At 57.3% G+C, this 26,723-nt stretch overlaps 1 protein-coding gene across 4 annotated transcripts; it reads right to left on the bottom strand.

The window, feature by feature from the left end:
* Positions 1-828: 828 nt before the first annotated feature.
* Positions 829-26,723, bottom strand: SLC35E2B (solute carrier family 35 member E2B). Of its 4 annotated transcripts, XM_045548740.1 has the most exons (10): positions 26,618-26,722; positions 24,968-25,081; positions 13,851-14,321; positions 13,504-13,639; positions 12,962-13,089; positions 10,659-10,779; positions 9,387-9,440; positions 8,968-9,040; positions 7,069-7,214; positions 829-4,612 (listed from the first exon to the last, which is right to left on the bottom strand). In XM_045548740.1, the coding sequence occupies exons 3-10, from the start codon at positions 14,170-14,172 to the stop codon at positions 4,375-4,377; spliced, it is 1,218 nt and encodes a 405-aa protein (XP_045404696.1). In that variant the 5' UTR covers positions 14,173-14,321; positions 24,968-25,081; positions 26,618-26,722; the 3' UTR covers positions 829-4,374. The 4 variants fall into 4 exon arrangements, with proteins under 4 accessions (XP_045404696.1, XP_045404697.1, XP_045404698.1 ...); XM_045548741.1 differs by lacking the exons at positions 24,968-25,081; positions 26,618-26,722 and adding an exon at positions 16,488-17,286; XM_045548742.1 differs by lacking the exons at positions 24,968-25,081; positions 26,618-26,722 and adding an exon at positions 15,583-15,665.

Here is a 26,723-nt window from a genome sequence, read left to right as displayed (position 1 = left end):
CTTTGGATGACCTATGGTCCGCCATCACACGGGTACCCCAGATTGCAGTCCCCTGCCGTTCCTCGATAAACCCTTGTTTCTGAGAGTTGGTCTCCACATCGCTCAGTTTAGGCTGACAACTCCATGCTAGAAATTGGTGAATCCAATAATAAACCAACTTTGATCCTTTCAGTAGCATAAATACGACAGTTACACAAAGAAAGAAAAGAAAGAGGGACATATTTAACATTTATTTTAGTTTTGCAGAGCAAGAGTCATAGACAGTTGCTTACCATGGCTGCTTAATTTAGACAAAAATAACCAGAAGGCTTCCACAGGATTAATTACACAGTATCAACTTATTACCACGGCAGAATTAACAGTGACTCACTAAATTATTTAACAGAACCATTAGAAAGCACTAATTTAGTCACATAAATACTGAAACAGGTGACATACAAAACACCATACACATTTTGTACAATATACTTTTAGTCCTCCACAGTTTGGTATAAAGCAAATGTAATTTGGCTCTGAAGAAGATGATTTTTTTTTTTTTTTTTTTTTTTTGAGACAGAGTCTCACTCTGTTTCCCGGGCTAGAGTGAGTGCCGTGGCGTCAGCCTTGCTCACAGCAACCTCAAACTCCTGGGCTCAAGCGATCCTCCTGCCTCAACCTCCCGAGAAGCTGGGACTACAGGCATGAGCCACCATGCCCGGCTAATTTTTTCTATATATATTTTTAGCTGTCCAAATCATTTCTTTCTATTTTTAGTAGAGATGGGGTCTCACTCTTGCTCAGGCTGGTCTCAAACTCCTGAGCTCAAACGCTCCGCCCGCCTCAGCCTCCCATAGTGCTGGGATTACAGGCGTGAGCCACCGCGCCCGGCCTAGAAGATGATTATTGACGCAATTTTCAAGTTTTTCAATGTGGGAAAGTTGCCCTGACTGTGGCCCTCTTCAAGGTGGAACCTACAACACCCCTTGGGCACGTTCAGACTCACACATCCATCTGTGAACAGTCTAGGAATAGCTAATCGGCTGAATGCCAATGTTCCACAAATGAAAACTGAAAAGAAAAAACAGACAAAAAAGGACATTGCCGGTTGGAATAGTTTCCAACTGAATTTGGATGTCTGAATGAGGATCCAGCAGCCATTAAACTCAGAGTCACAGCCCCCAGGAAAACTGAAAGAAATAATTTAGCGATCGCAAGCTTAGGGTTAGGAAGATTTCCATGCTCTGAGCTGCAGTGAGTGCAGACCTAGGTCGGCATGACCTCAAGGACTGAGTGGGGGGCCCTCAGCCAGGACAGCGAGAACTAGGCAGATTCATCAGGGAAGCCGGGATGATCTTACTTATTGGAAAAGGCCCCACCTAGGGCACACATTTATTTGGGGGAAGAATAAAGCCCTTAGTACGACGCTGGTCAAAGGTGAAAGCAGAGAAGTGAGATTCCGTCTGTAATGACACCCAACCCAAGGAAGCAGTGAAGACACTGCCAGGCCTTGGAAAGCGCATCACGTGGACAGGTGTAAAAAGCTGTCCTGTTTGTCATGACTAAAGACCTGCCCAAGTGACCATCCAGAGCAGTGTCACAGCAGAAGTAAAACTCACTGGTTTTGTCACAAATACGTGAAAGGACGCTAAAAAGTGGAGCCTTATTTGGCTGACTTTTTTTTCTACAGCCTTTTTTTCTTCAACTGTTTCTGATCCATCATGTTTATTTTTCTCAAATTAAAAACACATTTTGGATTGCGCAAGAGTATTCTCAACTTTCCAGGCAGGCAGATTATTTTAATGCCGTTCTACAGGAAATCATGACTAACAGAATTTTTAGCAGGAATCTTTCTATGGCATTCAGTAGGGGCAGTTTCCTTGAAAGTCAGAGATCTATATGTCTGAGTACCCACGTAAGCAAGCGGATGACCCAGCACAAAGGTCTGGTTCAGACACAGTGACCACAGACGGGAGGAATTAACCCAATGGAAGTAATGACACTTAGTGTCAATGTTTCTATAAGCATGTTTGTGACAGTTCAACAAGAACATACTATTCTATAAAAGTCCTAGACAAAGTTAATTAAAAAAATATTGTGTCTGTACAATTCATTACATGCTCAAGCCAGGCCTTGGGCTTTGACCCTGGGTGCAGGGCTGTCCTGCAACTGCCGTGAGAATTGCCGGCTAAAAACTGACTCGAGCATGGAGACAGGACGAAGGGGCAGGAATGTGTCCTCGAGCCAGGGCACAGTGCCAGCCACGGCCAGGCTCTGTGATCCTTCTACCTGGGGTGAGGAAAGGTCTCAAAAGCAGCTCTATAGTAAATTGCTTTATTTGCTAATAATTTAGGAAAATGTGTTTTGTTTCTGGTCCACAAGTTTAGAAAATCAGAACAGGCCAAAAGCTGCCTGTGAGAGTGAAGGGACATGTATGATGGGAAGCTTCAATTCCACGTGGCACGTGGGACCACAGTTCCAGACAGCACTTGGAAACCAGGCGCCTGTGCGTCTAGTTACCCCCAGACCACAGCCTTTGCGAAAGACCAGCGTGGAATCCTGCAGCCGCCCCCACAGAGAACCCCCCCGCCCTGCTCACATCCCACTGCCGGCAGCTGCACAGCCTCCAGGGTGGGGTGGACAGCGCCCCAGGGAGGGGCTTTCAACCCGATCTTCACAGGTCAAAGCAGCATCCCCCCCCCCACCTGGCCACCACCAGTGAATTCTCTTTCCTTTTGTTGTGGGGGGAAAAAAAAGCAGAAAGAGTACAGAAAATAGAAACCCGGGGAAAGTCACATGAGAAACCATCTTGGCAGGGGGGGGGGGGGGTTGTTGTGCAGATGAGCACACACCTGGCTGTCCTCCAGGCTCAGGCCAACTGCTTTAAAGGTGGCTTGTGGGTTACAAGGCCTGGCGTTGGCCCATGGTCATGGCAGACTTTTCCAAGTAGGTAAAACCTAATGACACATAATTATTGCTCTTTGTTTCTGAGATATTTTGTCTTCAGGAGGGACTGTTCTCATATTTTCCAGGTGAGAAGCCAACTGGAAAACCAGTGAACTGATAGGGCCACCAAAGACCTGAATAGCAAGGAGGGGCAGTGAGGCTCAGGGAACGGTTAGTGCCAGGTGGCTGCACCCGCCAAGCCCCAGCGGCCTGGGTGGTGCAGCGTCTCCAGCCTGGCTGGCAACGGACGGAGCCACGAATGAGAAACCCAGCAGGATGTGAGACGGAAGCCTCAGCCTGCACATGGTTCAAACACTGGACGTGGTCCTCCATGCACTCCTTAGGCTTCCACGCCCTGGGGGGGCCAGTGACAGCAGTGAAGGACAAGCTGGGCTCACCTGGTGGCCCAGGGCTGCAGTGTCACTGTCCCCCCAGGAGAGCCAGGCAGAGCAGGGCCGCCTGCAGGGTGTGGTCTGCCTGCACACGATGTACTCCAGAAACCTGCACGTGTGTCCTCGGTAAGAAGTGTCACCCCAGATGCCGCACAACCCAAACGGCCAACACTCCAGACGTTCCGCCAGTGCTCACCCTGCACGTGGGAACTGAACGGGGCGGTGAAAGGCGAGACCAGGAGCAGCGAGTCCAGGGACCTCAGAACAGTCCCCGACACTTACAAGCGTCCAGAGAAGAAAAGGAATGTCAGCGTTGCCCGTCACTCGTTCAACATGGGAGAGGCTTGTCCCCAACCTCTGGGGCTGCAGTTGCTGCACGGGGAGCCCCGCCCAGCCGCGCAGCTTAGGAGGGAGGCGGCTGGGCACAGCGCTCCAGGAGGGGGTGCCCCTTCCCCCACAGAGGACCCTCCAGGAACAATCTCTCCCTTGAGTGTCACATGACACTGTGGCTTTGAGGGCAGAGTGGTTTGGGAGGATGCTCTGGGCCAGATGGGGACCCGTCCTTGGCACAGGGGACCCTCGTTTCCCTGCGTCCGTGCGCTCCAGCATCTGCCCTGCTCTGTGAGGAGCTGGGCTCCCATGGCGCTGTCGCCGCCGTGGCCGGGCCAGGGACGCTTCACACCCCGTCCCAGCACAGCAGCCCGTCTCCAGACAGCCCAGGGCTTCAGTGGCCTTTCGTGGCTGGTGTGGGGACGCAGAGTTTTCTCTGCTGGCTCCGACACCCACAGGGGACGGGGGCTGCGAGGCTGTTTTCACATTACACAGGGAGGGGCTCAGCTGAGCTGGGCTCTGGTCTGTGCCAGGAAGCTGACGCCTGGAATCTCTAATTTGAGTTTCCACTGGTTTAAACTGAAAAACCAAGAAAGGAGCAGGAAACGCCCACTCCCCCCACCCCACAGCCCCTCTGCTGCGCCCCCGCTGGGCCTGGTCCTCAGGGGCTGCGGCGTCAGTGGGGACGGCGGCGGCTGGTGGGTCCTGGGCACCCAGCGGCCTCCTGAGCTCAGTGCTGCTGTCTGGGGTCCTTGGGGACCAGCGGCTCCTTGGCGTCCTCGGGGGCCTGGGTGGCGGCCGTGGCCAGGCTCTGCATGGCCTCCTGCTGGTGCTGCTTGGCCTTGTTGTAGAGCAGGACGCCGACCGTCACCAGGATAGTGCCGACGGCCGACAGGCTGGTGATTTTGTTGCCAAAAACTATGATGCTCAGCCAGATGGACAGGGCGTGCTTCACCGTGCTGGCAACACTGCGGTGGGAGCACAGGGACGGTGACGCCTGACTTGCGCTGACCTGGGGCCACGTGCCGGGGCGCGGGCGGTGAGCTCACCACCTGCAGCTCCGGGGCCGGCCTGAGCCCTCGCTGCTTCTGTGCCAAGGGCGCTTTCCATCACGGAACGCGTCAAGCAGAGAAGTCGAGAGGCACAACAGCCAACGCCCGCGACCTGCACTTCATGATCTACATTTTCCTTATCTGCTTCACCCTTCGTCTGTACTGGACTGTCTCTGCGTAAACTGCAGGCATCGTGACCATCTGCCCCGACCACTGCAGCCACTGCAGCCCGGCCTCGGGACAGGGGAACCTCCCGCATCCCTGCGGCGCCCGCGAGCGCACAGCCCGCGAGGAGACGCCCCGGGAAAAGCGCACCACGCGCACAGCGCCACGCTAACAGGAAGCACACGTGAAATGCACTAGACACCAGCAGTGGTTTCTCTGTGGTTGGGATTATGGATGAACTTTGTTTTTTGGTACTTTTCTGCCTTTTCCAAACTTTCTGTAATAAGTACCTACTCATCACTCTTACAATATGAATAAAATGAAAAATACTACTAAAACAATAATGGGTTTTCTATTGTCTTTTTTTGAACCATCACTAATGATCACTAGCAATCACTAAAAAACTAAGTTTCAGGAACGTGTGTTAATAATTCTGGCTCCAGGCCGGGCGCGGTGGCTCACGCCTGTAATCCCAGCACTCTGGGAGGCCAAGGCGGGAGGATCGCTTGAGCTCAGGAGTTTGAGACCAGCCTGAGCAAGAGCGAGACCCCGTCTCTACCAAAAATAGAAAGAAATTAGCCAAACAACTAAAAATAGAAAAAATTAGCCGGGCATGGTGGCGCATGCCTGTAGTCCCAGCTACTCGGGAGGCTGAGGCAGGAGGATCGCTTGAGTCCAGGAGTGAGGTTGCTGCGAGCTAGGCTGACGCCACGGCACTCTAGCCCGGGCAACAGAGTGAGACTCCATCAAAAAAAAAAAAAAAATTCCTGGCTCCAAAAATAAACAAGCTGGGGCGGCAGACACAGTGACAAGCCGAAAAGGCTGCCGTGAGCTTCACAAAAGCTTAGACAGTAAGACTGTTTGCGACGTGTCCACAGACGTCTGCACGCAGGACCAGGGCAGCCAGGAGGGATGGCAGCCAGGAGGGATGGCAGCCAGGTGGGACGGCAGCCGTGGACCACAGGGACGGTACAGCCTGCGGGCCCGCTGGCAGAGGGAGGCTTTGCTCCTTGACCTTTCTGCACGGCGCTGCCCAGCACGCCACATGCCACCGCACTCTGACGGGTACTCGCACACTGACTGCCTGACTCGCGCCAGACAGGAAGCGGCGAGGAGGGACAGCCACGCCCGTGTGGCCCTGCGCGTCCCCACAGGCAGCGGGGCTGCTGCTCCAGGAGGCTGGACGATGGTGGCACCGTTCAGCCAAGTCCATCTTTCCTTCACATTAGGGACAATTCCACCTCCTCCAAGGCAGGTCAGAAGTTAGAAGCAGCCCCTGATCACATGACAGTGACGTGGCCAGGCGCTGCCACCAGCTGCGTGGGTTTCTACGCCCCCATGTAACGTGCGCTCACTCCCTTTTATTTGCTGCCGAAACCCTCCTGTCGTTAACGGCACTTTCACTAATCTGTCCAGCAGGAGAAGAGAAGAGGAGCTGATGGAACCTTCTGCTCACCTCCGAGTCTGCAGAGCTGCCCTGCCCCCCACGGAGCCACTGGCCACCTGTGTCTGCTCAAATTTAAACTGATCAAAATTAAATGACGTTAAGAATTCAGTTCTTCACTGTATTGCCCACATTCAGGTGCCCAGTAGCCGTGTGTGGCCAGTGGCCGTCCCGGGCAGCACAGAAATGCCACATGCCATCACTGTGGGCAAGTGCGTGTTCCGTTACAGAGTGGGGTCTCACTGTGTTGCTCAGGCTGGTCTTGAACTCCTGGCCTCAAGTGATCCTCCCACCTCAGCCTCCCAAGTAGCTAGGTCTACAGGGATGTACCACCAAGCCTGGCTAATTTTTTTTTTTTTTGGTAGAAATGGGGTCTTACTACGTTGCCCAGGCCGGTCTTGAACTCCTGGCCTCAAGTGATCCTCCCACCTCAGCCTCTCAGAGTGCTGGGATTCCAGGTGTGAGCCACCACGCCTGGTGCAGACAGTCTATTGACAGTGCTGGTCTACACAAGAGAAATATTCAGACAACTCCAAGAAGCTTCTAATGTGAAGATGTCTAGGGGAGATTTCCCTAAAAATCGATCACACGCTTTGCCGTCTGCGTTCCAAGCAGCACCAGCATAAAACGGTCTGGGTGTGGAGTAGCCATAGTCCTCACTACAGAAGACAACACACGTATCTTTTATAAAAACACCTGGATTGCTAGTCTGCTCTGCAAATAAAGTGGACACACCGTGTCTCCCGGGAGCTCCTCTGCTCACCTGAAAGTCACAGGGGAGATCTTTCCCATGAGGGCGTAGGCCGTGACGCTCTGAAGGTGGAACAGGACGCCGTCTGTCAGAAGCAGCAACACGATGTCCTGGTTGTAGCTGAAGCTCTTTCCGCTCCTCCCGATCACCGGCGCATCCTGCGTGCCAGAACGGGAGGATACTCAACCGCGTTTTCCCTTCACCAACGCCCACCAGAAAGACCCCGCGGCACGAGCCGGTCGGTTCACGGAGCACGAGCGCGTGTCTGTGCAGACCGGCTCTCCCTCTGCACGGGGACCTGGGCGCCTTGTGTCCCCGTCACGCTCTGGACCATGGCTCCGGCCCTGATGCATCACTTCCCCTGCGACGTTGGTCACCTCACTGTGAGGCCGGGGACAGGAGCTTCTGCGTCCGTACCCTGTGCAGATGAGGGTGTTTCTCTGGGTTACATTTTGGGATCGCGGTGGGCAGTGTCACTCCTGCCCAGCGGGTGATGCTGGGGAGAGCGCTGAGAACAGCCTTCTAGGGTGACAACGTAACGCATTTACCCATTTCAGCTGCGTATACAAACGGCCAATGAGGACCTGAACAGGTGCTCAACATCACTAATCATTAGGAAAATGCAACTAAAACCCACAACATTCCATCTCACATCCACTAGGATGGCTACTGCCAAAAATAAACAAGCAAACAGACAAAACAAAAGCAGAAAACGACAGCAGTCAGCAAGGATCTGAAGAAACCGGCCCCCGTGCCGTGACGGTGGGATGTCACGTGGCAGCTGCTGTGCAAGTCAGTGTGGCAGCTTCTCAGAAACCAAACCTGGAGTCGCCACGTAACCCAGCCCTTCCGCTGCCGGGTCTACCCGGGAGGACTAAAGCGGGACCCGGAGACGTGTCTGTGCACCGTGCTCACAGGCGCATGACTTGCAGCAGCGAAAACAGAACAGCGCCGGGTCCGCCCGCTGGCAGATGGACAAGCAACACGCAGCTCATCCACACAGTGGAACATAATTCAGCCTTAAAAAGGAAGAGAGTGGAAATTCTGACACATGCTACAACACGGATGAGCCTAGAAGACGTGATGCCAGTGGAATAAGTCAGACACAGGAGACAAACGCCGTGTGTCCCTCACACCGGGTCCCCAGTGTCGTCAAACCCACCGACACAGAGAGGAGAACGGTGGTGCCGGGGTGGGGCGGGGCACTGGTGCTCACAGGGACAGAGTCTCACTGTGCAGGATGAATAGAGTGACGGGATGAGCGTGGTGACGGCTGCGTGAGACATGACCATGCCTCACACCACCGAATTGTACACTTAAAAACGGCCAAGATGGTAAATTTTACGTTGTGTGTATTTTACCGCAATTAAAAAACATTTAAACATGCATATTCTCTCAATCAACCAACTCGATCCCAAAATGTAACCCAGAGAAACACCCTCATCTGCACAGGGTACGGACGCAGAAGCTCCTGTCCCCGGCCTCACAGTGAGGTGACCAACGTCGCAGGGGAAGTGATGCATCAGGGCCGGAGCCATGGTCCAGAGCGTGACGGGGACACAAGGCGCCCAGGTCCCCGTGCAGAGGGAGAGCCGGTCTGCACAGACACGCGCTCGTGCTCCGTGAACCGACCGGCTCGTGCCGCGGGCGCAGACAAAGCACGTCCGTGTCTGCAGGCCAGGCCTGGGAAGGCTGGACACAGGCTCCCGGTTCTGTTATTTTTCTAACAAAAAAGGAAGTCGCGCAAACCTAACAATCCGCACAGAAAGGTCTCAGGGAACTGTCACAGCTCCGAGTGAGCGGCCACAGCAGCCCCTAGCCGCGGTGGGCTTCCCTGCCTCTCCCCACTCCCCGGGGGCGCCATGGCGACGCCGCCACACCCGCCGCCCACGTCCTGGTTCCGAGACCCACCATGAAGAAGATCCAGGCGGGGACCAGCATGGCCATGGCGGCGGCGCTGGTGTAGAACTGCAGCTCCGGGGCCCTGCGGGGACAACAGCGCGCGCTCGACACCCGCCCGGGGGCAGCTCTCACTCAGGTGTGGCACCGCAGCACACCCCAAGCTCCCAAGCAAACCGGAAGTTAATTTCCTTCTGATGGCCAAGACGGACCTCCATGGCTACCCAGAATTTAAAACCCAGGCTGGCGGCTAAGGCTGCTCCACGGGGCACCTGAAACAGCCAGGTTTCCCCCAACTCTGAACGAGGTATGTTTAGAGGCCACCTGGGCCGGGTCTACGGGGTATCACAAATCTTCACATGGGCAGCAGCCCGCAGGCCTCATGGGGCTCGTCGGGGGCGGGGGGGGGTCCGTGGACTTGCGATACTCACGAGAACCTGTACTTGTCACCGCTGAGGAGCTTCTTGGAAAAAACGTTTTGCAAACTAGAATAAAGAAAGGAAGAGGTTACGCATGGACTCTGGCCGTCAGTACGGGACGGCCAGTGCACAGACGTCTGCGTTCCCCGAGTGGGGGCCATGCCGCCGCGCAGCCGCTGAGCTCCGGGCCGGCCATCCAGAGGGTGCTTGAGCCCAGGGGTTGGAGGCTGCCGTGAGCTAAGATGACGCCACTGCACCCTAGCCTGGGCGACAGAGGGAGACTGTCTCAGGGTAAAAAAAAAAAAAAGTGAAATCTAGAAGCCATTAGTAATTCTGAAAGAACAGGTTTTGCTGCCGAAGCTGAAGTGTGGACTTAACCACACAGCAGGGACGCGAGGTGACCAGTTCTGGAATGATCTAAATAGCAATTGTTGAGGCCAGGCGCAGTGGCTCATGCCTGTCATCCCAGCACTCTGGGAGGCCGAGGTGGGAGGATCCCCTGAGCTCAGCAGTTCAAGACCAGCCTGAGCAAGGGTGAGACCCTGTCTCTTAAAAAAAAAGAAAAGGAAAGAAAAGGAAAGAAAGAAAGAAAGAAAAGAAAGAAAGAAGGAAGGAAGGAAGGAAGGAAGGAAGGAAGGAAGGAAGGAAGGAAGAAAGAAAGAAAGAAAGAAAGAAAGAAAGAAAGGAAGGAAAGGGAAGGAAGGAAGGGAGGAAGGAAGGGAGGGAGGGAGGAAGGGAGGGAGGGAGGAAGGGAGGGAGGGAGGGAGGAACAGCAATTGTGAGGTGACACCTGTCCTCTTCCCGGCGCTTTTCCCCTGGGACCCTGCCACGGGCCGTCCTCACCAGGGAGTCGCTTTCTCGCCGTCCTCTCTGCGGCGATGACACCAGGACACAGACGGCCACTCGACCAGGAGCGGAGCCGCCAGGACGACCTGGCAGTACAGCTACCGAGGGGCTGCAACCCCGCCGGTCCAGGGGCTGCCCCTGCTGCAGCCGTAAGGCAACCTCTTTGGTTTTGCTCAGTTTGCACGGCTGGGTGGCGCAGTGCCTCTGCGGAGGGGATTGATTCTAAGTGTCAAGGCCCAGTAGCCTCGAAGCTTGGATCGTGTTTGAGACAAGTTGCCTCACTGTGGTGCCTATTGTTTCCCTATTTAGGAGAAGGCAACATCAGAGGCACCTGGCTTTGAATTACAGGAAATAGCTCTGAGCTACTCCGGGCCCACACGCCAGGCCCAGACGGAGGGAGGTGCCCACCCACCCGCGCCCACGGCCTCCCCGACTCACCAGTCCATGATGTTGGTGGACAGCGCGGCAGAAAAGCCCAGGACGTTGAAGCTCATCTCGGTGGCTGTGCACAGCGCCAGCCCCCCCATGACAGGGACCAGGGAGAGGTTGACCAGCAGCCCTGGCAAGAGCAGCACATGGGGGACCTGCTGTCACCGCGTGCTGGCAAGCCCCTGCCGAAAGCCTGGCTGTGTCCATCCCCTCCCTTAGGAAAGGTATGGACTTTCATTTTAATTAAAAAACAAATGCCTGTCAGTTTCTTTATGTTGGAGGGAAAATGAAGCAAATAAAATCCATCTGCAAGGAAGTCCCCTCGCCCTTGCCAAAGGCAGGTGCCTCTTGAGGCCACGCCCCCAGGTCCCTCCTTCCCAGTCCGTGCGTCACATGCAAAGCCAGGTGGGGATGAGAGGGTCTCTGGGCACCTGTGTGCAGAGGGGCAGCCAGGGGGCCAGGAGGAGCGTGGGGTGGGAGCTGGTTGGCACGTGCCCACAGTGGATTTACTCCTTTTGGTTTCCTTCTGCGATATAATAAAAGACCTTTACGTGAACAGTTTTTAAGAAACCTGCTCAGTGCTGTGAAATCACACTTACTGCCCTCACTTCTATTTTGGAAATAGGGTAGCAGCATCCTTTTGTGCCTATTTGATCTTAGATATGAATTTATTTTGAAATTCAAACTGAATGAGGAGATGAAGCTTTCGTGTTTAGCAGAAAAAAACCAAAGTCACAGCCAGCAGACGAGCTCGTGTTGACCCCATGAGAAGATGGCGATCGTCCTGTCACAGGATGCCGCTGTCGGAGCAGCACCTTGAACTCCTCAGAAAGCCACCAACAAACCGACGAGTCTCTGTGAGTCGAGCCAACGCAGCAACCCCAGCGCCGCAGGGCTGAGGACCGGAGCTTCGGAGGGGCCCCGGGTCTCCCCTGGGAGCATCTGACCGCACGTCCTCTGACTTTCCCCTCACTTGGTCCCGTCCTCTGGTCCGGCTGGGAATTGTTACATATTGGACAACGTGTACGACACTGCAGAGAACTGGACCCCGAACGCCACCTCACCCTCCAGACAGGACTTACTCTGCCCCGGGTGTGCAGCAGGGGTGGGGCCTTCGTCCAGCTGAAAGTCCAGGCGGCCAAGGCTGCTCCCAGCTGCTCTGCTCAGACTCCCGTCCGCTGCTTGGCAATCAGCAAAGTCGCGGGGCCGCTTGTCTGAGCCATCCTGGGCTCTGAGCACTTGGTCCCTCGGTCACTCTCCGATGCCTCCTCAGCAGGTATCCTTTTCTAACTTTTATCAAGATTCCTAATTGTTCTCAGCGAGAGAGCTGGTTTCTTCTAGTTTGTCCACCATGAGGTTTTAAAGTCACTTGAAATAATTCCTTTCCGTGTGGCTAAGCCACCAGCTTGACACGCAATCAGGTTCACTTGTTTCGTTTTGCTTATGGTTTTTAGAAACTGCTTTTTAGATTTAGATTTGCTTTTGTTTTATAATCACCTAAAACATCTGTGTGGTTCCCAAGGCACATGTGGGAGGAGTCGGGGTGGAGCCCACCCCCTCCGCTCTCCTCCCGCCCCTCAGGTAGACATGACTTAGTCTTCACATCTTGTTGCATGTTTTTTTTTTAGGAGAAGCAAAGACCAAAAACGGTGTGTCTGTGAGTGTGTCTCCCAGACAAGAGATCATGCATTTCGTGCATCACTCTGCACCTGGCTGTCTCCATGTAAGAACGTCGGACAAGCTGCTTGTAAAACGCTGGTAAGAAAACCGGGGTCACGAGTCCGACACAGAACTGGAAGTAACCTGCACATCATTAAAAGGCTGGAGTTTTGTCAATAAATCCGATTTGCTGAGCCTCGGGGAGGCCGGAGAAGCAGGAGCCGGAAGAGCAGTGCAGGGAAGGGACCCAGAGGCAGGTAGGGATGCGGGGACAGCCGAGCCCGAGGACGGGCTGCCACTGCACCTCGTGGGGCGCCCACCACAGACGACCCACCGTCCTTGGGTTGGTGACCAGCACGTGCAGGTGTCTGTCCCGTCCCTGCCGGTCTCCCCACCTAGCGGGGACCAAGGGGCGGGACCCTCCTGGTCTGACCACCGCGTGCCGACACTGGGCCCCCCGCACAGGGCAGGCCCCGAGAAGCATTCGCCCACACAACCAAGTGAGGCAGCCGTCCCATGAGACCATGTCTCGGGGGAGAAACCGAGGCCCCGGGCCGCTGCCTGGAGCAGCCTCCTGCACGGCGGGCCTGGCCGGCGCAGGCCCAGTGGGCGGAGGAGGGTGCCAGCCCCGGCCCGGGCGGGGAGGCCCTCACCTGTGTGCTCCCCCAGAATCATCCGAGACATGATCACGGTGAAGATGGGCGCAGAGCTCTTCACTGTCTCTGCAAACGAAACTGCCACGTTTTTCAGGCTCACCAAGCCCAGAACCACGGTCGCAAACCTAGAACCAGGGAAAGCGCCCTTAGGGCCAATCGTCCGCTTGCACCCACAGGACGGCCTCCCCAGGGGCCAGCCCGGCCCTGTCCCCTCCGCACCGCACGAGGGCCTGGGCCACTTCTGCGACCTCCAGGTCATGCCCCAGGAAGGCGTCGCCGCCCCTGCGAGGCAGGAGAAACGTCATCCTCCAACCACTGTGACACCAGTTTTCACGGCTGCTCCAGAAAGAATCTGATGAAACACCCGGGGCAGTCGGAGCCGCAAAGCCAAGTCCGCTCGACACCCCACAACCCAGACACTGAAAACACACCCACAAGCTCCCGACGTGACCCAGTCAGCAGAGTCCCCACTCTCAGTGATGGGAAAGGCACTTTACATTAAAAAATTAGACACTCAACCCAAAACATGAGATTCTTACCTCATTAGACCCACAAATAGCATCGTCATGATGAAATTGGGCGGATAAGAGAGCCGGGTTTTGTGCTGATGTAAACAGCAAGGAACAAATATTTTAACACATCCGATGAGCGTGGTTGACAGCATTTGCACGGCTCCTGTGGAGGCAGATGGAGAAGCCACAGTGAACGGAGGACGATGCCCCTTCTACGCACAGGGAGATGGGACCTCCTCCCACACCCTGGGAGGGCCCAGCCCCCGTCCTGCCCCCATGGGTCTCCTCCGCCCTCCCAGGCGACCGCGGCCGTTCTCTGGGCTTGTCGGGGTCAGCGTAGCACCCAGCTCCCACCCCGTGGCCGTGTGGGTTACCTAGTGTGCTGGGCTCGCCCTCCAGCAGGGACAGGATGTGCTTGTTGAGGAAGAGTGTGGAGAAGCTGAAGAAGAACCACAGCGCGAGGTACAGGAGCGCCCGAGAGCTCCACACGCCCCGGTCCGACTCGATGACCGTGGTCTCGGTGATGGTGACAGTCAGCACGTTCTCGCCGGGGCCACCCTCGCTCTTGGCAAACACGATCTTCTCACTCCGGTGACCAAACAGAGAGCCCCAGGTGAGCAGGGACTTTCCTCTCGGCGTCTCCTCGGAGCCGGGGGCGAGCTCCTCCGGCGTGTGGGCCTTTGCCGAGGACAGCATGCCGATGCCGCCTGCAGAGCCGCTCTGCCCTGAGGCCGGACAACATGGATCGCCCACGGCCCGGCCGGGAGGACGAGGATGGACGGCGGGAGGCCGGGAACCCGCGAGGGCCTCTTCCCCAGCAAAGCGTGGAAACAGAGGCTAAAATGCTGAGAAAAAGAAACATGTTACTTATTTGGAACATTGAATGTTCTTAAAATTTTTAATCACCAATGTAGAATTACTTTAAAAATGCAAATATGGAATTCGGCCTTATCTTTAGATGTATGTCTTAGTCCACTTCCCTGGAAAAGTAGAAAAGCTGCCAAGTCCAGATCTCCCTCACCCGGAATTGGTCAGACCAAAAACTTTAACCTTGTTCTCCCCCTGGCCCTCTGGCAAATCCTGCCAGAACTGCTAAAAATGTAACCAAATCCGACCGGGGTTCTTTCTCCTCTGCCCCTGCCCGGGCAGGGCACCGCCGGCCCTCCCAGGCTGCAGCCGCGCAGCCTCCAAGCCCGTCTTCCCCTCGCAGCGGGGCTGGGGGGGTGGGGGGTGAGGGGTGGGGTCCAGAGCTCTAAGACCACCTGGCGCCACAGACCCCGTGAGCTCCGGGGTCCCTCCCTCTATCCCTTCCTTGGCTGGTGCAGCTCAGCCCACGCTGCACGCCGGCCTTTGCCCCCCAGTCTCTGCGACCGTCACTCGGTCACTCCTGCACCTTCCCAGCTGCTTCTCCCGGGACCAGCAAAAGCCCCTCCGAGAAAAGATGCTCCTGCCTCCCACAGGCCTCGTCCCGTGAGTGTCCCTGCCTGCTGGCTCTCCCACAAATGCCCCCGACAGATACTTTCTGTATTATTATTATTTTTTTAAGAGACAAGGTCTGGCTGTGTTGCCCAGGCTTGACTCGAACTCCTGGGCTCCAGTGATCCTCCTGCCTCAGCCTCCCAAGTAGCTGGGACTACAGGCATGCACCACCATGCCCAGCTAATTTTTTCTATATATTTTTAGTTGGCCAGCTAATTTCTTTCTATTTTTAGTAGACACAGGGTCTCGCTCTTGCTCAGGCTGGTCTCGAACTCCTGAGCTCAAACGATCCGCCCGCCTCGGCCTCCCAGAGAGCCGAGACTATTCGGCTCCTTTTCGAATCGGCCTGTTTTTCTCATATTCTGTTCTTTCCCTTAACTTTTCTCCTCTACATCTTTCATTTCACGCCGTCTGCTCGTTCGTCATCCAAAGATTTTAGCCACCTGATCCCAACTTCCTCTGTGTGTGGGGGCCACATCTTGGTGGGGTTGTTTCCCGGTGCACTTTGCGTCCTGCACCCCCGGCTGTGGGCAGCCTTCTGAGCAGGTGTGGGGTCGCCTCTGCCACCTGCCCCAGGGCTGTCACTGGCCCAGGACCAATCTTATGCCGCCCGCCTGCCGCTCAGACCTGTGCCGCCTGCGACTTCTCCGGCGGGACCCCCCCCACCAGGTCACAGCACAGCAGGAAGGCTCTCTGCTTCCCTCTGCAGCCGACACCTCTTCCCAGTTGTGGCCACAGATGTGGCCTCCCCTAGGCGGGCCTAGGTCCCACCTCCCTCCCAGCGACAGCAAAGCCCCAGCCCCTGCCCCGCCTGCCGGGTGCTCCAGAGGGCAGCCTGCTTGGATTTCTCGCTTCCTGTTTCTGACATCTGGGGGTTTCTTTTTCTTTTTGGGGAGCTCAGTCATGCATGTAAATGGACGCCTGTTCTGTGTCGCCCCTTCTGTCCAGGCTGCGGGGCGGCGTCTGGCCGTCTGGTGGCCACGCTGGCGGCCCGGCCCCCACTCCTCAGTCCCCACCCACAGGTTGGGGTTCCCTGCCCACATGCAACCACGCCACGCATTTCTAATTTTATATATTGTGTATATATGACACGTGTTATATGTCGTGTATTTATACTGAGGGGCTCACACCATTACCCCCCAGCCGGGACCTCTGCTGGCCCTTCCGACTTCCCTGCTCATCTGCCTGCAAGTCCCCCAGGCCCCCGAGACTCAGGGTGACTGAGGCCAGCTCACAATGTGCCCCTCACCCGGCTGCCCCGTGCTCCTCGCCAGGTTAGGGGGCTCTGGAGTCACAGGACACAAACGATCCCATCCACGGACGCTGGCACAGGGCCCCTGGATCCCGCAGCGGGACCATCGCGCCAGCCCCAACCCCACCTCACGGCGGCCTCGCTGCCTCACCCTCTCCCTGCCCCTCCCAGGTAACCAGAGGGCCGTTCCCGCCCCCGTCACGGGCTACAGCAGCTCCAGGGACTCCGCCACGGCACTTGTCCCACACACGCTACAGCCTCTGAGCTTCCAAAGCCAAACCTGAGGTCGTGGTGAGGAGTGGCCACTTGAGAGTCACCGGCAGGACAGGCAGGACTGACAGTGCAGCATGCGCAGGGCGCCCAGCTCCGGGCAGGGCTGGATGAGCAGCCAGCAGGTCGCAGGAGACGCCACAAAGTAAGCTCGAATCCCAGACGTGCGTCCCAGCCCACACCTGCTCCCTTCCACCAGGACGTCTCCTGGTTTTCACCGAGGAACTCAAAACACCCCAGGCAAAACTGCCGCCGACACCGAGGGTCCCCGTGCTCGTCCGCAGGTGCTGTGCTCCCGTGCGGCGGCTGTGTGACCGCGGATGCCCACGGTCGGGGGACGGGAAGAGAGAGCCCAGGGCACACACCAACGTCTGCTCGGGATTAACGGCCAGAGACTGGAGGAGTCAGAAATCGCCGTCGCCCGACGCGACATTCTCCTCGTACAAGGACTTGAACAAGAAGCTGATTCTGAACACAGACCGGCCTGTGCTGGCACACGTCCTTCGTCCCCTGCTGTGCAACACTGGCTGGGCAAATATGCCACTTCGGATCTACTTGTGCTGCCAACAAGCATCTGGGCCACGCTGCTGTGAACATCCTGCACACACCGCTTCATGCATTTCTCTTGGGTCCCTGCCCAGGAGGAACTGCCCGGTCACAGGACGCGCACACGGTCAACATCAGAAGATTCTGTGCCGACTTCACTCCCATGACTCCGCTCACGCTTGGTCTCGCAGAACCACTGTCCCGTCCCTGCCGTCTTGCCCACAAGCTCCTGCCACCTCCGCTCCTCTCCCTGCCCCCACAGGACAGTGACACTGGGGACCGTGCTCACCACCACGTCTGCGCCCTGCAGCCACAAAGCCAAGCAGTCCCTGGCCCTCCTCCCACGCTGGCGCCTGTCACTGCCTGAACGAGCAGGGGCCCCTCCGCACCCTGGTGCTCAAACAAGCAGAGAGCGCCAGCTCCAGCCAGACCAGCGCAGTCAGAGAAGCTCAGAAGAAATCCAAGTTTCAGAATTACTTTTTAGCTCCTTTGCTGGTACAAGGGCAGCCAGCTGGAGAGCTGCCACCAGGGGCCACCCCTTCTGGGACCACCACACGATGGCCCACGTCACTGACTGTCCCAGGTGGGAAACAGATTCCGGACTGAAACTGTCTGGATGTGACTTTTCAAGAATGACGCAGGTGACAAGGAACCGAAAAAGGAAAATTAACAAAGCATGCCACTGAGGCTGGTGTTGGTCACGGGGGTGGGGGACACGTGTGGGCCCCGAGACGTTCCCACGGAGGCCTGCTTGAAGGTGGGTGTCTGATGCAGCATCTTCTGTTAGGACAACAGCAGAACAAAGCAAAGCCCCCAAACGAAACACAACCTAGGTGTGTGTTTAAGCAGAACAGCAGAAACGAGTGACGGCAACTCCGCGGGGCAGAGACGCCGTGAACGGGACAGACCCGGCTCGGTCACAGCAACGCAGGACCAAACGCACAACCGGCTCCACAGAGAGGCGTCAGGTGCCCAAAGCACTGTGTGCTGCCCAGAAATAAACGACAAGGCCAGGCACGGTGGCTCACGCCTGTAATCTTAGCACTTCGGAAGCCGAGGTGGGGTGATCACTCAAGGTCAGGAGTTCGAGACCAGCCTGAGCAAGAGCGAGACCTTGTCTCTACTGAAAATAGAAAGAAATTAGCTGGACAACTAAAAATCTATATAGAAAAAGTTAGCCGGGCATGGTGGCACAGGCCTGTAGTCCCAGCTACTCGGGAGGCTGAGGCAGGAGGATTGCTTGAGCCCAGGAGTTTGAGGTTGCTGTGAGCTAGGCTGATGCCACGGCACTCTAGCCAGCGTGACAGAGTGAGACTCTGTCTCAAAAAACAAAACAAACAAACAAAAAGAAAGAAATGACAAAATGTTCTTGAGAAGAAAACCCGGGAAATCCAGTCTCAGGGTTCTCATTGGGGCCACGTGCTCAGCTCTGAGCTGCTCTGTGAGTTCTCGCGCAGGAAGAGGCTCCGTCTGAGCACTGTGAAAAGTCGCCCCCCTGCTCTCACGCTCGACGCCAGAGTGTGACTTTTCCGCACACGCAACCCGCGGCTGGTGTCCTCCAACCCCGGTCACTGCCGCTCCCTGCTGGAGTCCGCTCAGTCCCAGGTCAGGTTATCCCTCCGCTGGTAACCAACAAGCTGTGAACCACGGTCCCCACAACCCCTCCCTGGGCTTGGTGAACTCACTGGGACAGTTTACCAAACCCGGGAAAGACGCACGTTACCAGGCAGGTGTAGGGACATGGACAGAGACACACGTGCAGTGGGGCCCCGGCAGCCCCGTGAGCGCCATGCGGATCGTCCAATCGCCTCGCCCAAGGGCTTTATGGCCTTTCTCTCCAGTCGGCCCCGCGGCCCCAGGGTAGGGCAGAGTCCCGACCCTCCGACCCTACGACCCCCCCGGGCGCCCCGTCAGCCGGACGCAGGAGGGAGCGCAACGATGGGTGACAGAGTCCCAGGGAACCAGGGACAAAGACCAAATACGCTCCACCCACCTTGAGAGCAAAACCCACGTTGGCAGAAATGCAGCCTCTCCCTGTCCTCTGAGAAGCTGTGGCCCCAGCGTCACCGACACAGATGCCAGCGTAGACCAGAGTCCACTGAGCTATCATCAAACCTTCCTTTTGTCACCGTCTCGGATCGCCAGCTGCGATCACCCCCCTTCAGGAGGAGGGAGGACGGGCGGGCGGGACGCAGAGCGGCTTCTGCAGCACCTGCCTCCAGGGGCTCCAGCCGTGGGGACAGACCGTGCAGGGCCACAGCGGCACACTCTGCCTCCGAGGGTCCTGCCAGGACCGGGTGTGGGGCCTCGACGGGGCACCTGCCCTTCCCAAGGCCGTGCGGGCGCCGTGCTGCCGTGGGTCTGCGCCAGGACCCCTCGCTCACTGTCTACGGATGAGCGGCCACCAGGCTGGGACCAGCTCCAAGGCCGTCTGCCCTTCTCTTATCAGCCGACCTTTGTCCCCCTGCAAAGCCACGTGCAGTGTCCTCAACCCCCTACGGAGCCACTCCCCGATGCGCCTGGACACCTGCTCTGCAGCAGCTCCGAGGTGCCCATCACCAGGACCAGCACCTGGGACAGGCAGGTCCCCGTCCCAGCAGGAGGTGCCCCGGGGGACCGTCCAAGCGCAGAGTTAGCCAGGGTGCACCTGCGTCCTGGCCAAGGGGACGACGTGCCCACCTGCGCAGTGCCTGGCAGGTGCCCTGTGGGGTCCCTCAAGGCCTGACTGCAGACAGCTGCCGCACGGCACCGTGCGATGCTTCCCCAGGCGACCGGGCTGCTTCCCTGACTGTCGGCCGCGTGCCACGGGGGCTGACCTGGTGTCTCTGGGGCGTCCCCTGTTGGGTGGGGCCGCAGCAGAGAGGCGGAGACGAGCCGAGTCGCGGGCGCTGCTGTAGGACGCAGCGAGCGTGAGGGCCCCGTCCACAGACCAACGCTGAGCTCCCCGCGGTCAGAGCAGGGCCCAGGGCCTGGCCCCGGCACAGTCTGCACGGCCACTGCCACCTCCCCAGACAGTCCCGCCAGTCACAGCTCCTCAGGACGCGGGGAGGAGGGGGCTGGGTGCGGGGACCGGCAGCCTCACCAAGAGGGGCTTCCGTGCCTGCGTGGTTTCCGTTTCCCGTCCAAAGGCGGCTGGAGTCAGAGCGTTTGAAGGTGCTAAAGGTTAAAGGTGGACGTCCAGGTGCGGACGGCGGGCGGAACAAAGACGCTGGTCCCGTCTTCCCCCTTCCCGACGCCACACGACGCACTAAATCGCACCCGGGTTTCCATTCGCTTGTCTGTTTTGTCGGGGAGAGGCAGGGTGGGAACAGGTGCCAATGCTGGTGGCCGCGCAGAGGGACCGTAGGGCCACGGCCTGGAGGATGAGACACGCGGGCTGCAGACGCCCAGGCACGGGGGACAGAGGCGGGACGGCTGGAGACCCGCACCCCGTGCGGCGCAGGGGCAGGGGAGCTGGGCCAGCCATGGGCCAGGAGACCAGAACCTTCTCTGGGGAGCTCAACAGGCCCAAGGATGGACCTCAGGTACCAGACACGGGGCCCCAGGAAGAGCCTCCAAACGTCCCACCAGCGCCCAGCCTGGGCAGAGACAGGCGACCACCAGGGTGGGGGACAGAGAGCGGAGGAGGAGCGGGAGGAGGCAGTGCAGTCTGAGGCCGAGCAGCCCAGGACCCGGGAAGGGGGCCTTTGACTAGACGTGGGGGCTGAGCTGCGTGACGGCCACCAGCGGGGGGCGCTGTCTTTAGGAAGGTCCAGACGCGCGTGGACTGACTGCGGTGTGGTGACGCCCGCACAAACCCAGCTTACGCTGAAAACATCCCAAGTCGAAATGCATCTACGTCTGGGCCTGGTGGCGCCCGTCGTCCCAGCGACTCCGGAGCCCGGGAGCCGGGGGCTGCAGTGAGCCGTGACCGGCAGAGTGAGGCCTGCTGGATGCCGCGGCTCAGCCTCACCTGACCTGAGCTCAGACACCCAGAGCCACACACAGCTGGGCGAAACCATCTAACAGGAGGCGTGCTGTGCAATCGCGTGCTGAATGCCTCGTGTAACTTATCGCAGACTGTACTGAAAGTGGCCGTGTGGGTACATGGAACAAGGTTTCTCCGGGATGCGTGTCGCTTTCCCGACACTACACAGTCGAAAAATTGTAAGTTGGGCCACGGTAATTTGGGGACCGTCTGTAACGCAAAAAGGGCCCCTGCAAAGTAAGAACAGGACAGGCCAGGTACCAGCGCCGCCTGCCATCCGAGGGCAGCTGAGCCGCCCCGAAGCTCCATCCCAAACACCTGGACCCCGGAAGGGACGCAGCCGCCAGGGGCCCCAGCTCTCGGGAGACCTGGGGACGCGCCAGGGACCTGCCACCCCCCACACAAAGCAAGAGGAGCAGGAGACGGGCTTGGGGCGGCCAGGCCAAGCCGGGGTCCTGCCTGGACGAGGCTGCAGGCCCAGCCGGGGGCAGAAGGAGAAGTGAGTTGGGCCCAAGGACGTTCACGGGTGGTGACCAGCCACAGTCAGAGAGCAAAGGTCACCAAGAGGTGGTAGGGGGACAGGAACAGCTGCCTGGAAGCTCCGGGAAGGCTACCAGCAAGCACCAGACAGTAACGCTCTGAGGCAGACGGGACACGACCCGTGGGGGACAGAGAACCCGAGCGGGACATCTGGAGATGAACATAAAACTGGCAACAAAACTCGACAAGGGGTTTGCAGGGTCTCAAACGACTTCCCCACAGGATGCTGACTAGTGACGATGGGACAAAATGACTCTACCCTGGAGAACCGGCAGGCGCAGCCCTCACCACGTGGCCAAAGTCAGGATCACCAGATGTGAGACACAGCAGCTGCACAAGGCCACGTCACCACACGGTCTTCTCGCCCCAAGTGCATAGCTGCGAATCCAATCACGAGAATATGGCAGACAAACCCAAAGCTGTGCAGGTGACAAAAGACAAGGATGGGAAGAGGCCAAGGGGACACGACAGCCGAACGCAATGTGGGCTCCCAGCCAGGTCACAGGACAGGCTGTGGCCAGGCCGCAGCTCTGACTTCTGGAACCACATAAACATCTCCCTCACTCACGAAACACAGATAATTAAATCAATACAGGCAGGGAAAAGATCTCTAAAATGGAATCCAGAAATAAATGAACCACACATAAATCAAGTGACTCACACAATCACACTAAAGGGAGAAGAACAGCAACTTCTAAGCATCGGGTTGGAAAATCTGTGCTCAGGCTAAAGCAGGAAGAACCCTAAGCGCAGTCGTGGGTTAGGGATTCTGGACTGAGCAACCAGGTGCACACATGCAGGCCACGGGAGACAGACACACACACACACACACACACACACGCGTGCCGGCCTGGCACGGAGGTGCCAGCATCGGGACCGTGCACTTCACCGGGCGGACGGAGGCTGGCGAGGAGGCTGTTCCCAGGCTGCCCCGGCTCTGCCTGCGGACACCCAGAGGCAGTGCCACCCGGCGACACAGCCAGTGGGGTACGATGCAGCCCTGGACATCCGCGGGGACAGCGCCCAGGACGAAGGCTCAGCTCAGAGGGACACAGGGTGAGGGCCTCGGCCTAACCTGGGGCAGTCTGAGGGCCAAGCCTTCCAGATGCATCCCGGTGGCTGAGCCTAAATTCACAGAGAGCCCAGCTGACTAAGGGTCACACTTTTAGTCTTTCTATTTAACTTCGGGACTTTCAGAGCTCACTGAGCCAACCAATCAGAGCTCAGCTGTATCAGCCAATCAGAACCCAGCTACATCGACCAACTGGATCTAAGCAAGTTTGCAGCCTTCATTTGTATAAACAGACCTGTTTGGGAACCTGGGTGGAAACTTTTGCTATAAAAACTGATCCTGTCTCTGGCCAGGCGCGGTGGCTCATGCCTGTAATCCTAGCACTCTGGGAGGCCGAGGCAGGAGGATCGCTCAAGGTCAGGAGTTTGAGACCAGCCTGAGCAAGAGCGAGACCCCGTCTCTACTAAAAATAGAAAGAAATTATCTGGCCAGCTAAAATATATATAGAAAAAATTAGCCGGGCATGGTGGCGCATGCCCGTAGTCCCAGCTACTCAGGAGGCTGAGGCAGGAGGATCGCTTAAGCCCAGGAGTTTGAGGTTGCTGTGAGCTAGGCTGATGCCACCGCACTCACTCTAGCCCGGGCAACAGAGTGATACTCTGTCTCAAAAAAAAAAAAAAAAACAAAAAACAAAACTGATCCTGTCTCTGTTCCTAGGACCAAAGGAGGCTGTGTCTCCTTGGTTTGCAAATTAAGTCCCTTTCCTCCAAATTTCTTTTTGGAGGATTTTTGTTGACGTAAGTAAATAATGATAGTGAAGGATTAGAAAAAGAAGTGGATCCTGATCTCACAGCTGTAGACAAATAATAATTAGTAACACTCAGGCCGTGGCTCACGCCTGTAGTCCCAGCACTCTGGGAGGCTGAGGCAGGAGGATGCTTGAGCCCAGGAGTTGGAGGTTGCTGTGAGCTGTGGTGACACCACTGCACTCCAGCCAGGTGACAGAGCAAGACTCTAGTGTATCAGTTCAATTATCCCTCAAAACAGCCCTCTGAGAAAGGCACTACTGTCACCCGCAGGAGACAGAGTGAAGAAATGGCTTCACAGAGGCAGGGTTAGGATTTGGACCCAGGCAGTCTGGCTCCAAAGTCTGCGCTTGTGCAAAACTTAGACGTGCAAAACTGTATGTTCAGGAAAAAATGTAAGAGAACGTCTTCCTGAGCCTGGAGTAGGAAAGAGTGTCTTCAACCAAACCCCAAAGCGTGACCCATTTAAGACAAAACAAAAAAAAAGGATGAAATGGACTAAATTGGCTAAATGAAGAAATTTTCTTTCATCAAAGCATGCCACAAAGTGAAATGACAAGCCTCACCTGGGACAAGGATTAACGTCCAGAGTATATGAATACAAGGAGTCCCTACAAATCAATTAGAAATACAGGAAAACATATTTCACACCAGGTGTTTCATACACACAAGAAAGGGGACGGTTTCACCACCTCCTGCCACAGACACGTCACTCCAAACTCGCCACCGTAAATAAACAAGCGTTCATGACCTCGGCTTCCGTAGGTCGGGAATCTGGGAGAAGCGTAGTTGGGGACCGCTGGCTTAGTCTCCCACAGAGCTGCAGTGTCACCGGAGCCGCAGGGTCTGCTGCTAAACTCACTGGTGGCTGTGGCTGGACGGCCACCTCTGCTTACTGCCACAGGGCCTCTCCACGGGCGCCTCACAGCCTGGCGCCGGCACTCGCCAAAGCCAGCTACCCAGGGAGTGAGAGAACACCCGAGACTGAGGCTCGAGCCTTCCTGCAGCCTCATCTGAGAAGTGACGCCCTTCACTTCTGCCACCTAGATATGGGTCCCCAGGAGGAGCCCATGGGCTCTCGGGGTCGTCTCAGGGGCTGCCCCGCCACAGGCCGCAGCCTCACTGGCAGTCGGGGAAGCAGCAGTGAAACCGCAGTGCGCGAGCGTCGGACACCCCCGCCCTGGCCCCACCGGGAGGGTGAGGAGGCGGGAAGAGGTGCTCACATATCGCTGGCGGACTGGCACAAGCTCTTTGGAAAACAATTTGCCATCACCTGGAAAGGTAAACGTGGACACACCCAGAAGCCAGCAACCCAGACCTAGAGGCCCGTGGGTGCACAGGACGTTTAGGGCAGAACCGCTCTTGCGGCAACTGAGCAGACACAGCGGGAAACGCCCCATCAGTGGGAGAATGGAAACCCGGATCGCGGAGTTTCAGACGGAAGCTGAACCCCAGCAGCCGGCAAGCAGCGGAACGGCGCTCAAAGGAAAGCCGCGTCTCCCACCTGTGACCAGCTGCAGTGCGACCCTCACGCAGAACCGCCCCCGCGAGGGGCCAGGGAGGCCTGGTGTCCAGCATCAAGCGGAGAGACGGGCCTGCCGGTGCCGAGGTCCACTCACCAGGGCCGGCTGGAGTCCCCGCTGCCGTCCCGGACGTGGCTCCTGTGTTCCCACAGCTTCTTCTTTCTCTGCCCACGTGACTCAAGCTGCCTTCAGAGAGAAGCAGTTCGTGTCCTGCAGAAGACTCGAGGTCAGTGTCCTGCTCTGGCAGCAATAAACCACCCGTGAGAAGGAGACAGAATGGGCTGAGCTCAGGCGTGAGGAGCATCAGCCACCTGCACCCAGGTCCCTGGTGACAGAGCTCGAGTCACCCTGTCCCTCTTGGGCTATAAAGCAAGGATCCAGGGAAACCCAGGGCAAGCTGAACCGTGACCGTCCCTTCTAGCACGGGGTCAGCAGCTGCTCCAGCCCTCGGCTGCCTGGAGGGGCTGCTCAGAAGGACGCCACGTGGGCACGGAGCCGGGCACTCAAGACCAGCGGGCAGAGGCTGGAGTTAACAGGAGTGGTGAAAGCCACCCAAGGAGGTTTGGGCGTGAGGTGGCTGACAAAGCTGCATTTTTACCCCGTCCTGTTTCGTAGACCCCTGAATTCCAGGCCATGGGTCCGAGGTTCGATCTCTGCTCTACAAGGGACATCTCAGGACATGCTCACACGCCTCGGCAGAAAGTCTAGCTTGGTTCAACTGGTCAGAAGGGCATTTTATTTTAGTTTTTAAAAGATGTTAGGGTCAGGCGAGGTGGCTCACGCCTGTAATCCTAGCACGCTGGGAGGCTGAGGCGGGAGGATCGTTTGAGCTCAGGAGTTCGAGACCAGCCTGAGCAAGAGCGAGACCCCGTCTCTACTAAAAATACAAATGATTTGGACAGCTAAAAAAAAAAAATATATATATATATATGTATATGTATAAAAATTAGCTGGGCATGGTGGTACATGCCTGTAGTCCCAGCTACTCGGGAGACTAAGGCAGGAGGATCACTTTAGCCCAGGAGTTGGAGGTTGCTGTGAGCGAGGCTGACGCCACAGCACTCTAGCCCAGGCAACAGAGTGAAACTGTCTCAAAAAAAAAAAAAAAGAAGTTATTTTTTTGTAGAGTCGCCCTGGCTGGTCTCCAACTCCTGGCCTCCGGCGATCCTCCCCCCTCGGCCTCCCACAGTGCTGGGATTTCAGCTGTGGGCCCTGCCAGGCTGGCCGAGCACTTCAGACAAGGAGTGTCGTGTGTCGCAAGGGCACAAAGCGCCGCCTGCAGCTCAGAACTGCACCTGGGGGGTTCATCCTCAGGACCCCCCAAGGCCGTGCCCGTGGGCGCACAAAGGACATTTGAGCAGCTTCACTTCTGACGGTGAGAACCGGGAAGACACGATGGGCCTCGCGTTGGGCCCGCCACCTCGGCCAGGGACACGGTGCCAGGGGACGCCTGTTCCAGGCCTGGCGCTCGGAGCCCAGCTCAGCGGTGGCAGCTGGGAGGGGACGCTCGGAGCCAGCGGCTGCTTCTCCGTGCCTAGCTTGTCCCCACTGAGGACCGGCGACTTCAGCGTCAAGCCTCCCCGTTTCCTCTCCTAACGTCCTTCCTAACGCTGCTCTACTTACAAATTTAAGTGTTTTGGTACAGCATGTGGCGCTCTTTCAAAACACAAACTTCTAGAAAGGGTCTGGATGAGGAACGCGCTCTGAGAGGGGCCGCGGGCAGGTGCACCCGGCCCCGCCGCCTACCTGGGCCGCGCCCCGAGACGCCCCTCCGAGGCCCGTGGGGTCGACACCGGCGCTCGGCGGCCCCAGGCTGCGGGGCCGGGCAGGGGGCCGCGGGGCCGCGGAGGGT

Source organism: Lemur catta, chromosome 3 (genome assembly GCF_020740605.2).
Source record: "Lemur catta isolate mLemCat1 chromosome 3, mLemCat1.pri, whole genome shotgun sequence".
NCBI classification, from domain to species: domain Eukaryota; kingdom Metazoa; phylum Chordata; class Mammalia; order Primates; family Lemuridae; genus Lemur; species Lemur catta.
The sequence above is the reverse complement of the archived record's forward strand: the minus strand, read 5'-3'. Positions and strand labels throughout refer to the sequence as shown.